The sequence below is a fragment of the Bufo gargarizans genome, chromosome 10 (genome assembly GCF_014858855.1).
Source record: "Bufo gargarizans isolate SCDJY-AF-19 chromosome 10, ASM1485885v1, whole genome shotgun sequence".
NCBI classification, from domain to species: domain Eukaryota; kingdom Metazoa; phylum Chordata; class Amphibia; order Anura; family Bufonidae; genus Bufo; species Bufo gargarizans.
The window spans coordinates 111,645,035-111,659,024 of record NC_058089.1 but is presented as its reverse complement, the minus strand read 5'-3'; the positions used below and the strand labels follow the sequence as shown (position 1 = coordinate 111,659,024).

The following is a 13,990-nucleotide window of genomic DNA, read 5'->3' as shown; positions in this document are numbered from 1 at the left end:
TGGCCCTAGGAGATGTAGTTCTGCATCTGCTGGAGGGGCCACATGGTGCAGACCGCTCAGTCTTTTTTTCTTTCAGGTTTTGCACAGCAGCAGTTTCCTATGCCTGCTGCAGGTTCCCCCTGCTCTCCCCTGGGGCTTCACTGGACTGCATCCCCCCCTTATTCATGCGTAAGGTAATTTCTAGTGTTTGATTAGAAAGTAAACTTCCATAAAACTATCATTTGGCTGTATCTGCTAATTCCGCTGTGTGCAGAATAAACCTGGTGTAATTCCCTGTACTCTGCAGAGCAGCAGAATATGATGGGCATGGGTAACCAAAGTTGTCTGCAGATGGAGACAATATTACGTCACTGAGCTGTAATAGCACATCGGGTGTGCACCATTACACAGCAGGCCCCCAACTCTAACCTCCATGATCGGAGATGGCTCAGATCCCAGCAGTTTATCCCAATTGCAGGGTGCCGAGTACTTGGCATGGCAGCCAGGGGCCCCTTTAAAGGCTGCCATGTCCTAGCCACTAATATATTCTGCCTGTCAGAATGACTGTGCATTGTATTACAGGAGTATTGCAGTGCATAGTACAATTGATCTAAAGATTGCATATTCAGGTCCCTTAAGGGGGCTAAAAAAAAAGTTTTTTTTAGAAACTTTAAAAAATAAATTTTAGAAAATTTCAAAAAAAAAAAAAAAAAAAAAAAGTCCCCTTTCTCATTTCATATTTAGAATTGGTGTCATCCACAAACCGATCTATTAGAGTACCCCGTTATTTAAACCTCACAGTGAACACTGTTAAAAAAAAAAGTTGGAATTGATTTTTGATTACCTTGCCTCCCACCAGAAACTGAAAAAAAACAAAAAACGATCAAACGGTCCCACACATACATTGGGTACACTGGACAGCTGAGCAGCACGTCTGTCCCTGCATGTTTTTATTAATCATTTAGGCTACTTTCACACTAGCGTTCGGGTTTCCGTTCGTGAGCTCCGTTTGAAGGAGCTCACGAGCGGACCCGAACGCAGCCGTCCAGCCCTGATGCAGTCTGAATGGAGGCGGATCCGCTCAGACTGCATCAGTCTGGCGGCGTTCAGCCTCCGCTCCGCTCGCCTCCGCACGGACAGGCGGACAGCTGAACGCTGCTTGCAGCGTTCGGGTGTCCGCCTGGCCGTTCGGAGGCGTGCGGATCCGTCCAGACTTTCAATGTAAGTCAAAGGGGACGGATCCGTTTGAAGATGCCACAATGTGGCTCAATCTTCAAGCGGATCCGTCCCCCATTGACTTTACATTGAAAGTCTGAACGGATCCGCGCAGGCTACTTTCGCACTTGCGCACTTGCGAATTTTTTTAAAGTTATTAATGCAGACGGATCCGTACTGAACGGAGCCTCCGTCTGCATTAATATGAGCGGATCCGTTCAGAACGGATCCGCCCGAACGCTAGTGTGAAAGTAGCCTTAAAGGGGTTTTCTATTTCTAGGGTATGTTATCATTTTCCGACCTCGGGAACCCCTACCGCGTGCGATTTGTCCTTGCGTCCGTTTTGCATTTGGACGTGTGGCCGCACTGCTCCTCTTCTTGTCTGTACTTTTCCGCTTGTCTTATCTCTCTGCAGAGGGCACAGTACCACAGCGCTGCACGGCTGGCATTGGGGCAATGCGTTACAGTCTGTAAATTCTGCCATTTTTATCACAGCTACAACATCTCTTGCCCAGGCTGGTCCTGGAAGCCAGAGAGGAAGGGTTGATGGAGGAGGAAAAGGATACCCCTGCACTTTGCCGCTCATTGCTCTTTCCTTCATCAGGCTGGAAGGAAGTGGCGGTCGCCCTCTGGCGCCAGAGTCACTTACAGCGGCTGCTAGCAGAGGACACCTTCCAGGTCAGTATTCAGTGACTGCAAACATAGAAATGTCTCTGGAAAAGCCGGATGATAATATTTGACTTCCATTATTCCTATAGGGCTGAAAACGCATACAGCTATTTTGGGGCGTTTTTTTCAGCAGTTTTGCGAATTTAGTGGCATTTTTTTGCACATTTGTTTTTGTTTGTTTGGCGCATTATTTCGGCTCTAGATATGAAGTGGGAAATATGAAATGCAGGGGCCTACAAGCTGCTTTTGCACGGTGCCGTTTTCTGTATCTGGTCGCATGTTAAAGCCTTCGACGTATTACCTTCCCCTTCTCTACAGGGAAAAGCCGCGTGAAAAAAAACAAAATAAACGCCCTCCACACATTTGTTTTGCAAAAAAAATGCCACTAAAAATACAGCACGTGTTATGAAAAAGAGCGCGTTTTTCAGAGCTCTAATGGGGGCCAAAGATATCTTTTACGTATAGTGATAGTGTCTCCCTCGCTTGCAGTTATCTTTCAGAGATTGGCTGCTGTGGGAGATGAACCTGGGTTTGGATAACGATCCTTTATGCGACACCGAGAGGTAAGTGTCTGGCAGTAACCATGGATGACATGTCTCCGCCAGATGCTGTCTCCGCCTGACGACCTGTGCACTCTCTGCAGGCAAGAATACCAACGCTGGGCTTTGAATTCCTGCTTTATCTCTGAATCTTCTGTAAAGGGCGGCTGTGGAAACGACCTGGAGGTTGCATGTTCCATAGTGGTTGATGCTGTGCTAGAATTTTGCTGCAGGTGAGAAGTGTCATCGGTCCTATCACAGGAGGAACGGGTCTGTATATTATATTAGAAGTCCTGATCACTTATTTCTTGTAGATCTGAATCTAGCGCAGGCAGTCGTCCGACTCGCACAGGGATTGCTGACATCCTATGTCGTTTACAGGTAGGTTCTTGATAGGATACGAACGGGGTATGGCTATCTTCGGCAGTCCCTTAGGCTAGGTTCACACCTGAGCGTTTTACAGCGCATTCCTACACGCTGTAAAACGCTCAACAGGCAAAAACCGATGTTTCCCTATGGGCATGGTTCTCACCTGAGCGTTTTACAGCGCGTACGAACGCGCTGTAAAACGCCATACGCCCAAAGAAGTACAGGAGCTTCTTTGGGGTGTATTGTCGCGCGTACCACCTCTGTTTTTCATTGTACGCCTCTGTGGTCAATAGCAAGAACTTGCGTACGATGCACGTTTCCAAAATACAAAAACGCCTCAAAAAAGCACATCCGCAATATCCAGTCCCCATAGCTCTGTGTGCTTTTATTGTGTCAAAAAAAAGATTTAATACATATGCAAGTTAACCTGAGATGAGTCCTGTCCCTGACTCATCTCACATACAGGACTCATCTTGGGTTAATTTGCATATGTATCAAACTCGTTTTTTTTTTACACAATAAAAGCACACAGAGCTATGGGGACTGGGTATTGCAGATGTGCTGGCGGCCATCTAGCAACCCATGTGCTCAGCTCTATACACAAAATCCTGGTGACAGGTTCCCTTTAAAGGGGTTATCTGACTACCAATCTTCTGAAAAGGTCATCAGTATCTGATTGGTGGAGGTCTGACACCCGGGACCCCCGCCGATCAGCTGTTTGAGAAGCCTCCTTCTTGCTCCTTACCCCATTCACTGAGCTGCTCCTAGGCCACATGACCGATAGTTGTGACATCACCGACCTAGGGTGAGCAGCTAGAAGGCGCAGGCTTTCTCAGACTGCTGATTGTGGGGGTCCCGGGTGTTGGACCCGAGCTGATAACCTATTCAGAGTTACAAATCGTAAGGTAGGAAGGTCCTCTGTTCTCCTTTATGTATCTGTTTTTGTGGTCCGCAAATCGACGATCTGCAAAACACTGATACGGCCAAGAGCCTGACGCTATTTTTCTCTACTGCAGAAATGTCCTATCTTTGTCCACAAAAAATGGACAAGAATAGGACATTTTCCATTTTTTTTGCGGGGCCACGGAACGGACTAACAGACCTGTGTGCTGTCTGCATCTTTCGTTGCCCCCATTTAGATGAATGGGCACATATCTGATCCGCAAAAAATGCAGATCGGATGCGGACGAAAACTACGGCCGTTTGCATGAGCCTTTAGCCAGACCAGCGAGCAACTGGAGGACCAAGCAAATCATTGCAATACATGGGCAACCCATTGTAATCAATAGGAACCATGTAATACCTCAATTCTCCTATGGTCACGCTGCGGAGGAATTGCATCCAAAAGTGGGACATCTTGTAATCTGCTTACTAACAAAAAGGGATTGTCCTAAGCGGAGAACCCCTCTACAGGACCCCTGCCCCAGAACGCTCTGCCTATACGTTTATTCACTGTATCTGTATTTTAATGAATGCTTTGTTTCCCTCTTATCATTCAGGAATTAGTCTGTGATTTGCTCACTGAGTCATGTAATCGTAGACGGATGGCTTTCATTTTCAAAGTCTTCCATCGAAGATTAGAAGAATCCTCGGACAGCAGAACGAGCGCCCGGCTCACAAGACAAAGAGAACTTGCCATGTGTTCCAGGTAGGGGCTCGCTGAGGGTAATGGGCAGAGGGCTCTCACGGACAGCACTGCCAGGTGACTGAGGCTTCAAGTCTTTGTATGTAGGATTCTGCTGGGACTCCCATCTACGTTCCTGATCAGCGCATCCTCCAAGATGGGCAACACCAGTCTAGACTGTGAGGACTTCTTCAAATTTGTCAACCAGGAATTGGTGAGATACAAATAATATGAATGGAGCCCACCTACGCTTCAGTTAATAATGTCCACCGAGTGTCCCAAGTGCATCGCTGCAGGAAACACTTGCTGAATTCTGCAAGATAGTCCAAATAGGAAAAAAGGGTTTCCACATGTCAAAGTAAAATCCAATTATTTTATTTAAAAAGTATGAAAAAATAGCAACATGCAGCAGCATCGCCACCATGTCAGACAAATGTCCTTAAAGGAGTTGTCTCCGCTAAGACAATGGGGGAATATTGCTAGGTTATGTCCCCATTGTCTGACAGGAGCAGGTCCCATCTTTGGGACCTGCACCTATCCCAAGAACGGAGCCCTGAAAGTGTTGGAGGGTGCACTGTGCATGTGCAGCCACCCTCCATTCATTTCTATGGGGCCGCCGAAAACAGTCAGCCATTTCCATCGGGCCCATAGAAGTGAATGGGAGCGGAGGCCGGTCATGCGCGGTGTGCTCTTATTCACTTCTATGGGCAGAGCGCTTGGTGGTGGTCGGACCGGAGTGCTCCAGCCACCACTTTGCGGGGCTCCGTTCTCGATATAGGTGCTGGTCCCAGCGGCAGGACCCTCACCTATCGGATAATGGGGGCATATCCTAGCAATATGCCCCCATTGTCTCAGATGAGACAACCCCTTTAATCATGGCATAACATGCAAATCATCAGAACCTGTTAAAAGCACATAGTCATCCAATAGCATCAGACTACACGAAGCAACATCATTCCGGAGGCAGAGCTATCCACCTGCCATGAAGGGAGCAGCGTCAATAGAACTTGGCTCCGTCAAAAGGGTTTCTTTAATTGTGGGGTTGGTCGGTGTCATATGTGCAGATAAGCGTTTAAAACGCCCAGCATTAGGGACACTTTCATGATTAATAGTTTTATCGATTGGGACTCTCCTCACATTGTATATGTTATTTGTGATCTGTACTACTAGAAAACTCAAACGTATATCTGAACATCTATCTTATATTAATAAGAAATCTGGCGCCGCTTCAGGAGCCGCCAGGCACTTCATTGATTTACATGTTCTACAGACTATTTTACAAATTCTGGTCTATAATGGGTTAAATGTCCTTTACGGGCTGGGAAATGGAAAAAAAATGCTGCTACGGGAGGCATTTTGGATACTAAAGTTAGACACAAGATATTCCAATTGATGTGATTTGTTATATATCTACTAAACTGGGGATTTTATTTTTTCCCTTGATATCTCCATTGATTCCTATGTCCAGGTTTCTGTTTCCTTCATGGCAGGTGGATAGCTCTGCCTCCGGAATGATGAGGCTTCATGTAGTTTGATCCCATTGGATGCATGTGTTTTATCAGGTTCTGATGATTAAGCACATCTGTCAGAAACATGTTGGCGGTGCTGCTGCATCGCGCTATTTATTATTTTTTTTAAATAAAAAAATGGATTTTATATTGATGTGCAAAACCTTTTTTTTCCTATTTGAACTGGTGAGATAATAATCCACTAAATTAACCTGAACTGCACCCATGGATTGCCTGTAGGCCATGGAATATGACGTCTCCCTCATGTTACAGAAAAACCTTGGTCAGTGCGGGTGCGCTCTACCGTATGACATCACGGCTCACTTTTTTCGGGTAAGGCAGAAGTTATGCTTTGTCATGTTGTGAGCAAATATTCTTTGTTGCTGGTGTTTGCATGTAGCGTTTTTTGCTCCTCTTCAGGGTCTCCTGGGGGCCAGTACACAGTGTGGGGATCCGAGAGGGGCTGTGAACGCCATACTCTGCGCAGCTCATTCCCAATGTCCCATCATCCTGACCTCTGCTGCGGTATGTCCGGCCGATGAAGGGAATAATCTCAGGTAAGTCCTTGTCCAACTGGAAAATGACTTCCATCTGTTTTATAGCTTTGGTGGCCAAAGCTGGGTCCGGCCATCGATGGTCAGTGGAGCTGTCTACTCGGAGGGAACCTGCCCAAAGAGATTGAGACCCTGAGGGAAATTCAGAGCGACGTGGACAGGTGAGCGTTTGAGATGCTGGGACGTGTGGTGCTGGAAGTGACGACCCACCACTTATCTGTCTGGTCTTGTCCTTCAGAGGCCTCACACGTGACACTTCTCTGCCCCTGACTCACACCACGTGGCTCTCGGCTGCCGTCCTGCATTTCACCATCAGGAAAAAAATGGGACATGAGGGCGTTTTACAAGTACTGGGCAGGAATGCTGTGCAGGTGAGAAGAATGCAACGACTTACTGTAAAACGGGATTTATCAGACACACATTATGGGGAGATTTAGAAAAACTTGGGTTGCGCCAGTTTTCATAACGCTTCAACCAAAATGAAGGAAGCAGCAACGTATCAGCAAAACGATTTCCCATTTTCCCTGCAGATGTTGGATTTTTTGCTGTTTTTCTCCGTTATGGATCTCATCTCTGCGATACTGAAGGTGAGGGACTTGATTTTGACTAATATTCTAGGGTTTCGGCAAATCAAGCTTTATTCCTTGTATACACTTTATGTATGAATTCCTTGTGGTTCTCTGCTGTAATGTAATGGAGGAGGTCACGCTGATCACACAGGAGACTCGGTCACAAGCCAAAGTGAGGTCTCCCATTGGATTACAAGAAGCAGAGATTTTGAAAACCACGAGGAATTGATACAGAACCTGGAGAACATTCAGAACCTGGAGAACTGCTTATCGTCTGGAAACGCACATGCAACTTTTGGTGCAGCTTTTATCCCAAGCTACAAGCAGATCCAGGAAGGAGTGTAAGCTCTTCCTATATATTGCCTTGGCAGAAAAAAAAACGGACACAGAACGGCGTGTGTGATTGTAGCCTCTTGTCCGAGGACCTGTGGGCAGGGGTTGTGTCCTAGTGGGACCCTAACATTTGATTAAATGTATAATGCATTTGTCTTTAGGGAGGAGAAAGACCCAAAAAAGTGCTTGACCGTTGTCTGTATATTATCGATTGTCTGGAAGAAAGAGGCGGCAGCTGGGTGACGGCCTTCCAGCCCACAAAGGAAAAGCGTGAGTGGGGAAACTGGACCTGTGCGACGCCCTCATCACACTGCGGTTCAGGATCCGTGGTCGCATTACAGCCGTCTGAATGAGGCCTTAGGCAACGTTCTCCCTGCGACTGGGTTCTAAACAGAAAAGTATGATGGAAACATTAGGGCCTCTTCCACACGTCTGTAATTAACATCCGTGACAAGATGGTCGGTGGTTCATCCGTTTTCTGGCCTCTGTGTGTCATTCGTGTTTTACAGACCCAGACAATGTGAGTGAGGGATCTGTAATCACAGAGAAAATAGTGCATGTGTCTGTTGTGTGAATACAAACATTAAGGGGAACCTGTCACCTCAAAAACCGCCAGCATTGCCTCATAGTAGCCCCCAGTCTGTTAATAATCATATGTTTGATCCGGTAATCGGATGCTCCATAGATTCATAAAATGATGTTGTAAGCGCCATCTTGCCAGTCAACTTGAAGTCAAGGGGGCAGTGGCTTCCTTTCTTGAAGTCAAGGTAAGCAGGCCCCCTAACCGTCCCCTCTTTTATTAGACTTACAGCCTGCAGTGCGGCCGGGACTGCACAAGTCTCGCGCATGCGCAGTGTGCCGCTGAAACCTGACTAACAGCGGCAGCCGGAAACAGGATCGCGCTTAACCAAGGAGCGCACGCGCGAGACTTGTGCAATCCCGGCCGCACTGCAGGCTATCAATGTAACAAAAGAGGGGACGGTTAGGGGGCATGCTTAGCTAGACTTGAAGCAAGGAAGCCGCTGCCTCCTTGACTTCGAGCTGACTGGCAAGATGGCGCTTAAAACATTGTGTTTTGAATCTATGGAGCATTAGATTACCGGATCAAACATATTATTATTAACAGACTGGATGCTACTATGCTGGCGGTTTTATATGCGTTTTTGAGGTGACAAGTTCCCTTTAAAGTCAATGGATTCGGGAGAGGTCCGTGGAGACCATGGACTGCACACTGATGTGTGAAAGAGGCCTTATACATGATCTTTTCTGTCTACCCACTCCAGATTGTGGCCTAAAAAAATAAACAAATATACATTTTTATAACGTGAAAAAAGTTCTAGATGTCTAGTATATGTGGATGTAGAATACCTGAGTGTATTTAGTCCCCAAATGGCGTTTCAGGGAGCCCCTCTCCTGCAGTTCTGATATGACCACATTTACATACCATATGGCAATAGACCCTTACTAACATAAACCTATAGAACCAGAAGCGAAGAGTCCTCATCACTTAAAGGGGTTCTCCAGGAATTGAGAAAATGAAAATACATAAATATTACTTTATTATAAATAAATTCCCAAATACCTTTCATTAGTTATAATGGCTGGTTTTCTCTGGGGAGCAATCATTAGGAGAAATAAAATGGCCGCCTGTCCTATTACTACATACAAAACCTGTCCTAATCACACAGGAGGACAAGTTACTTCAGAGCACTGAGCTAAAGAGCTGCCGCCTCCTACTCTCTACATGTCAGGGATTATGATCCTGAATACAGTTTATTATGATCTTCAGCCTAATCTCTGTAGGAATGGAGTTCATGATGAGACGTGGCTGTGTGATTAGGACAGGTTTTGTGTGCACTAATAGGACGGCTGGCCATTTCTCCTAATGATTGCTCCCCAGACAAAACAAGCCATCATAATTAATGAAAGGTATTTGGGAATATATTTATAATAAAGTCATATTTAGGTATTTTCTTAATTCCCGGAGAACCTCTTTAGGACAGAGGATCTAAGAGTTACCTGTGACCAGGAGGAGATGACTCGTATAAATTCACTTGCTCTCAGATATGACGGTTCTTCATCAGGCGGCCTCTGCCGAGTTCTGTAACCTGCTCCCGCTGGCTTTCTTCAGGTGAGTTCTCTGGCAGCAGGGAGGGCGTATTCTCCCCTCTGTAGACGCCTTTTACATTTCTCTTTCTACTTACAGTTTGGCTGCTCGTCTTCCACTGGCGAGGGCAGAGGTGCAGCAGGACTTTGTGTGTTTTGCCCTCGGAGATGTATGACGGATTTGGCAAGCTCTTTCTTGATGGAAATCCTCTCCTGGATCAGGTACAATAATCAGGCCAGTGGGGACTCCACGTCCAGAAATTATGGCTTATTCTACTTATTGTGTCTTCAGATGGACACCAATGAGGTTTTCAGCAATGGCCACCAGTTCCTGCTAAACTGTATACGGAAGTGCCCACCGCCCAGTGGAGTATTCAGATTCCGCCTTCCTCAGGTAAGATACATCTAATGGCAGCAGCCACCGCCTAAATCTTTTGCAATGTGTAGGGTTACATTCCCGGGCAAAATCTGCACGAGACACAGCTTCAGCCACATCTGCCCTTCATTTACAAAAAGATCCGTGGGAGTTGCAGGCCTTCTCATTACAGCAGAGCAGGGCAACCCCTCCTTTTCATATGGACCATTACTGCTCCAGTAGCCTTTGTGTGGGGTATAGTTACTTCTGTACAGTTTAGTGGGTTGCGTGGCTTTGAACACTTTTTCCAAATCCGCCATATTTTAATAGTTTGGGTGTATTGGGACACGGCCTATGATCTTTGTCTATGTGGAAAGGGTGGTGATTGGCATTTTTAAAAATATTTAAGAAGGTTGAGTTTATATATATTTTTTGTCCCTGGGTGTGACGTTCTCCACTACGATTGGACCGTGGAACAGCCAGGGAGAAGGAGATGCCCATTGAGAAACAGGGCAGTCTCCTCCTCCTTGTACCGATGCGAAAATTAGCATACAGGGCGGGAGAATTTAACAGGGGGCCACAGCGGTGCCCAGAAAAAATAGTAAGCACTATTAGATCCCCGCTGTATGCCCTACATACCCTGATACTTATGAAAGGTCCTCTTTAAACTGCAATGAATTACCACTGCAGTGTATGATTCACTATGTTCCAAGGGAACTCTGCCACCTGCAGGCCTACATAGGAAATACAGCTGTAATAACATGGGATCCTTCAGAGAGACCCAGGCTATTACAAAGACTGAATGGCTTCCCCAATCTCTGCACGTCTGTGTTATCACTAATCGGACATTAGCTACGGCTGTCTGCTGTGGCGCATGCCATGCTTGCAAGTAGGCGCCATATTTAAATCCCGGACTTCTGCTATTCATGTATGACAGCGTTCCTAAAGGGATTAATATGAAAGCAAGACCACTGTTGGATCAGTTATGGTATCTTGATCCAAATGTTTTTGTCCCCTTCCTGATTGGTGCCGCTGAGAAATGGTCCTTTTTAATATGCAAATGAGAGGTTTGGTACACCGAGGGCTTCACTGTTGCCCCAGCAGCGCCAGTCTGGCCAGGCAGTGGAGATGTAATCTTACTGATTCCCGAAACACAGGCCGGCGAGATGACATCACTACTTGGCCCTGTGACACAAAGTTGGTAGGGGTCTGGCAGCACTGAGGAGAAGGTGCAATGATGATGCCCTCGTTGCACCAAACAGCTCATTTGCATATTATAAAAAGCAGCATTTCTCAGTACCCAAGGCACCAATCAAGTAGGGCATAAAAACCTTTGGATCAGAATCCCAGAATGCATCTTTTATAATGAGTCATGTAGTGTCAGATTCCCTTTAATGAAATGATGATAAATTGCAACAGCAACACCCAGGACCCGAGTGTGGTGCTGTTTCTGGCAAAAAATATTTTGTAACCCTGGACAACCCGTTTAACCTCTGTGATTGTCCGTATTGCTTCCTTCAGCGGTGGTTGTGCTTGCTCCGGCCTCTCTGGTTACCCGGACCGGGGGAGTGTGCAGCAGCTCCCATCATGGCCACCTCTTATCAGAGCTGCAGAGGTGGTCCTAACCTCTGGAAACAAGCAGTGTATAATGCGACAGAAAATTTAATCCAGCCAGCAAAGGAGGCAATATGGACAATCACAGTACATTAGGAAGTGCCTTGTATTCACTTTCTCTGCATAATGCTATTTACTGAAGTGAGACAACCCCTTTAAGCATAACCGTTATATAGTTCTTTTAGTGATAACAGCACATGTTGCCATACAGTGACTTATGTATATTGTGCAGATGGCGGATTCCTGGGAGGACAAGGACCCGGAGCTCGCAGCGCTGCTGAGGAACGTTCTCCAACGATCATATGATGAAGACCTATCTAAGGAGCCTGATCTCTTCTAATACATGAACTTTACTTGAGCTCTAAATCTACTTAGGTCCATTTTCACCCACCTAAAAACTCCTAAAGAGGTAGTCCAGAATTTTACTATTGATGGCCTACCCCCACAATAGGCCATGACTATCTGATCGACTGCGGTATTACATCCCCACTGATTAGCTGTTTGGCAGTAGCTCCGGTGCTATAACTAGAGTTCCACCCATTGTGTAATGGATGGGGCTGTGTAGTTCTGACACCAGAGCTACTTGGGAGAAGCTGTTCAGCGTGGGTGCCCTTGCAGATCAGATATTGACGAGAAATCAGTGTGAAAATCTGGAAATACCCCTTTTAAGGGCTTTTCTCTTTTCGGATATTGATCTATCTGCGGGAGTCAATCTAAAATATAGGACATAGGAAAACAGACAACCCCTTTAAAGGGAACCTGTCATCACTGTTATGCTGACCTCACTGAGGGCAGCACAAACTAGTGACAGAAATGCTTGATTTCAGCGCTGTGTCGCTCATGAGCTAAAGGTAAGTGGTTGCTGAGAACCAGCATCATAATCATTGCAGCACAGGGCGTGAAAAGAGTCAAATCTACCTGAGAAGAGTCCTGGTTATTCCTGCTTTCTCACCCATCTGCAGATGATTGGCAGTTCTCTCCTAGAGAGAAAGGGAGAAAACTACATAGAAGACAGTCAGTCATCAGCAGGAGAGCAGGGATTTATGAATAACCAGGACTCTTCTCAGGTGGCCGTGACTCTTTTCCAGGCCCAGTCTGCAATGATAGTGATGTTGGTTCTCAGCGACCACTTACTTTTAAATGACAGACCGCTGAAATCAACTCACCTGTCTCAGCATAAAGTTGATGACAGGTTCCCTTTAAGGAGCACCCAGACATATTGCTTGGTCGGATTGATCCTGCGGATTAGAATGATCAATTCCAACCAGGCAGTATGCCAGGTTTAATTGGGTTCTCCCACTCCTGTTACTTACAAGCCTCAAGTCCTCATTTCGAGCTGGCTATGCAGCCACACGCCATAAAATTGAACCAAACCATCATGAGAAGATGAACTAAGATCTAAGTGGTTTCTGTCGGTCAGATTCACAAAACTTTCACTCAATTCATTGTCTGGATCTGCTGGTGATAGCACTCTACCATCGCCAGCAATCCCACAGAGAATGGATGGAGCAGAAATAGTCATGTGTGACCTACCACTCCGTTCATCTGGGAGGACAGGGATCCAGCAATCAGATGCTTATCCCAAACAACCCCTTTCAGCAAGGTACGGTTTATTCATATATGTGGATTTTCTGAAAACCAAACCATTTAAATAAAGCCTAATCCAGGGATCGGCAACCTTCGGCACTTTAGATGCTGTAAATCTACAACCCCCAGGATTCACGCTGTTCTTGTAACTCCCATAGAAGTGAAAGGCAGATTCTGGGAGTTGTAGTTTTAGAACAGCTGGACTGCCAATCCCTGCCCTAATGTGACATGTTCTATTTTTGACCTGAAAGGGCTGTAATTTATCAAATACTGACCCTTCAAACGTGTAAATAATTTATTCAAAAGCTTTCATACCTGTTAATATCATAAATTATTCACCTGTCTATGTACGTTCATGTTATCTGGTAAGTCACTCCGCACACAGGAGCGAAGCCTGCACTGCTCTGCAGCGACCCACTTATTTCCAGGGTTAGGCCTCATGCACACGACCGTATGTATTTTGTGGTCCGCAAAAAATACGGATGCCGTCCGTGTGCATTCCTTATTTTGTGAAACGGAACAGCTGGCCCTTGATAGAACAGTCCTATCCTTGTCCGTAATGCGGTCAATAATAGGACATGTTCTATCCTCTTGCAGAACGGACATAGAATGCACACGGAATAATAACTTCAGGTTTTTTTTTGCAGAGCCATTGAAATGAATTGTTCCGTATACGGTCCACAAAAAAAAAAACGGACACGGAAAGAAAGTACGTTCGTGTGCATCAGGCCTTAGGCTGTGACACCAGAACGGCAAGAAGTCAGGTGTGAAACCAGCCCTAACCTTATCACAGTGCTTGGACCAAACAATGAAGTCACTCTGGTGCCCCTAGAAGGGCTCTCTGCCATGTGGGCACTGTGTAAAAAGAGTGGAAATACTGTATGCACTCGGTGTCCTGTACAAAAAAACCTTAAAAACAATATAAAAACGTAAAAGCGCTACCTCTCGTGTTTTTCCTCACACACACAC

At 46.0% G+C, this 13,990-nt stretch overlaps 1 protein-coding gene across 2 annotated transcripts in view; it reads left to right on the top strand.

Moving 5' to 3' along the window:
* FANCA (FA complementation group A) overlaps positions 1-9,859 on the top strand; it is a 42,929-nt gene extending 33,070 nt beyond the window's left edge. Inside the window, exons 27-42 of one of the 2 annotated variants that reach the window (XM_044270020.1) lie at positions 77-173; positions 1,690-1,872; positions 2,353-2,426; positions 2,507-2,635; positions 2,717-2,783; positions 4,271-4,419; positions 4,504-4,609; positions 6,177-6,236; positions 6,324-6,428; positions 6,506-6,618; positions 6,696-6,828; positions 6,988-7,044; positions 7,521-7,629; positions 9,424-9,490; positions 9,566-9,687; positions 9,758-9,859. In XM_044270020.1, the coding sequence (XP_044125955.1) occupies positions 77-173; positions 1,690-1,872; positions 2,353-2,426; positions 2,507-2,635; positions 2,717-2,783; positions 4,271-4,419; positions 4,504-4,609; positions 6,177-6,236; positions 6,324-6,428; positions 6,506-6,618; positions 6,696-6,828; positions 6,988-7,044; positions 7,521-7,629; positions 9,424-9,490; positions 9,566-9,641 (1,525 nt within the window). In that variant the 3' untranslated portion in view covers positions 9,642-9,687; positions 9,758-9,859. Of the gene's footprint in view, positions 1-76; positions 174-1,689; positions 1,873-2,352; positions 2,427-2,506; positions 2,636-2,716; positions 2,784-4,270; positions 4,420-4,490; positions 4,610-6,176; positions 6,237-6,323; positions 6,429-6,505; positions 6,619-6,695; positions 6,829-6,987; positions 7,045-7,520; positions 7,630-9,423; positions 9,491-9,565; positions 9,688-9,757 lie in introns of those variants that run through there. The other variant, XM_044270021.1, reaches the window with a different exon arrangement.
* Positions 9,860-13,990: the final 4,131 nt, after the last annotated feature.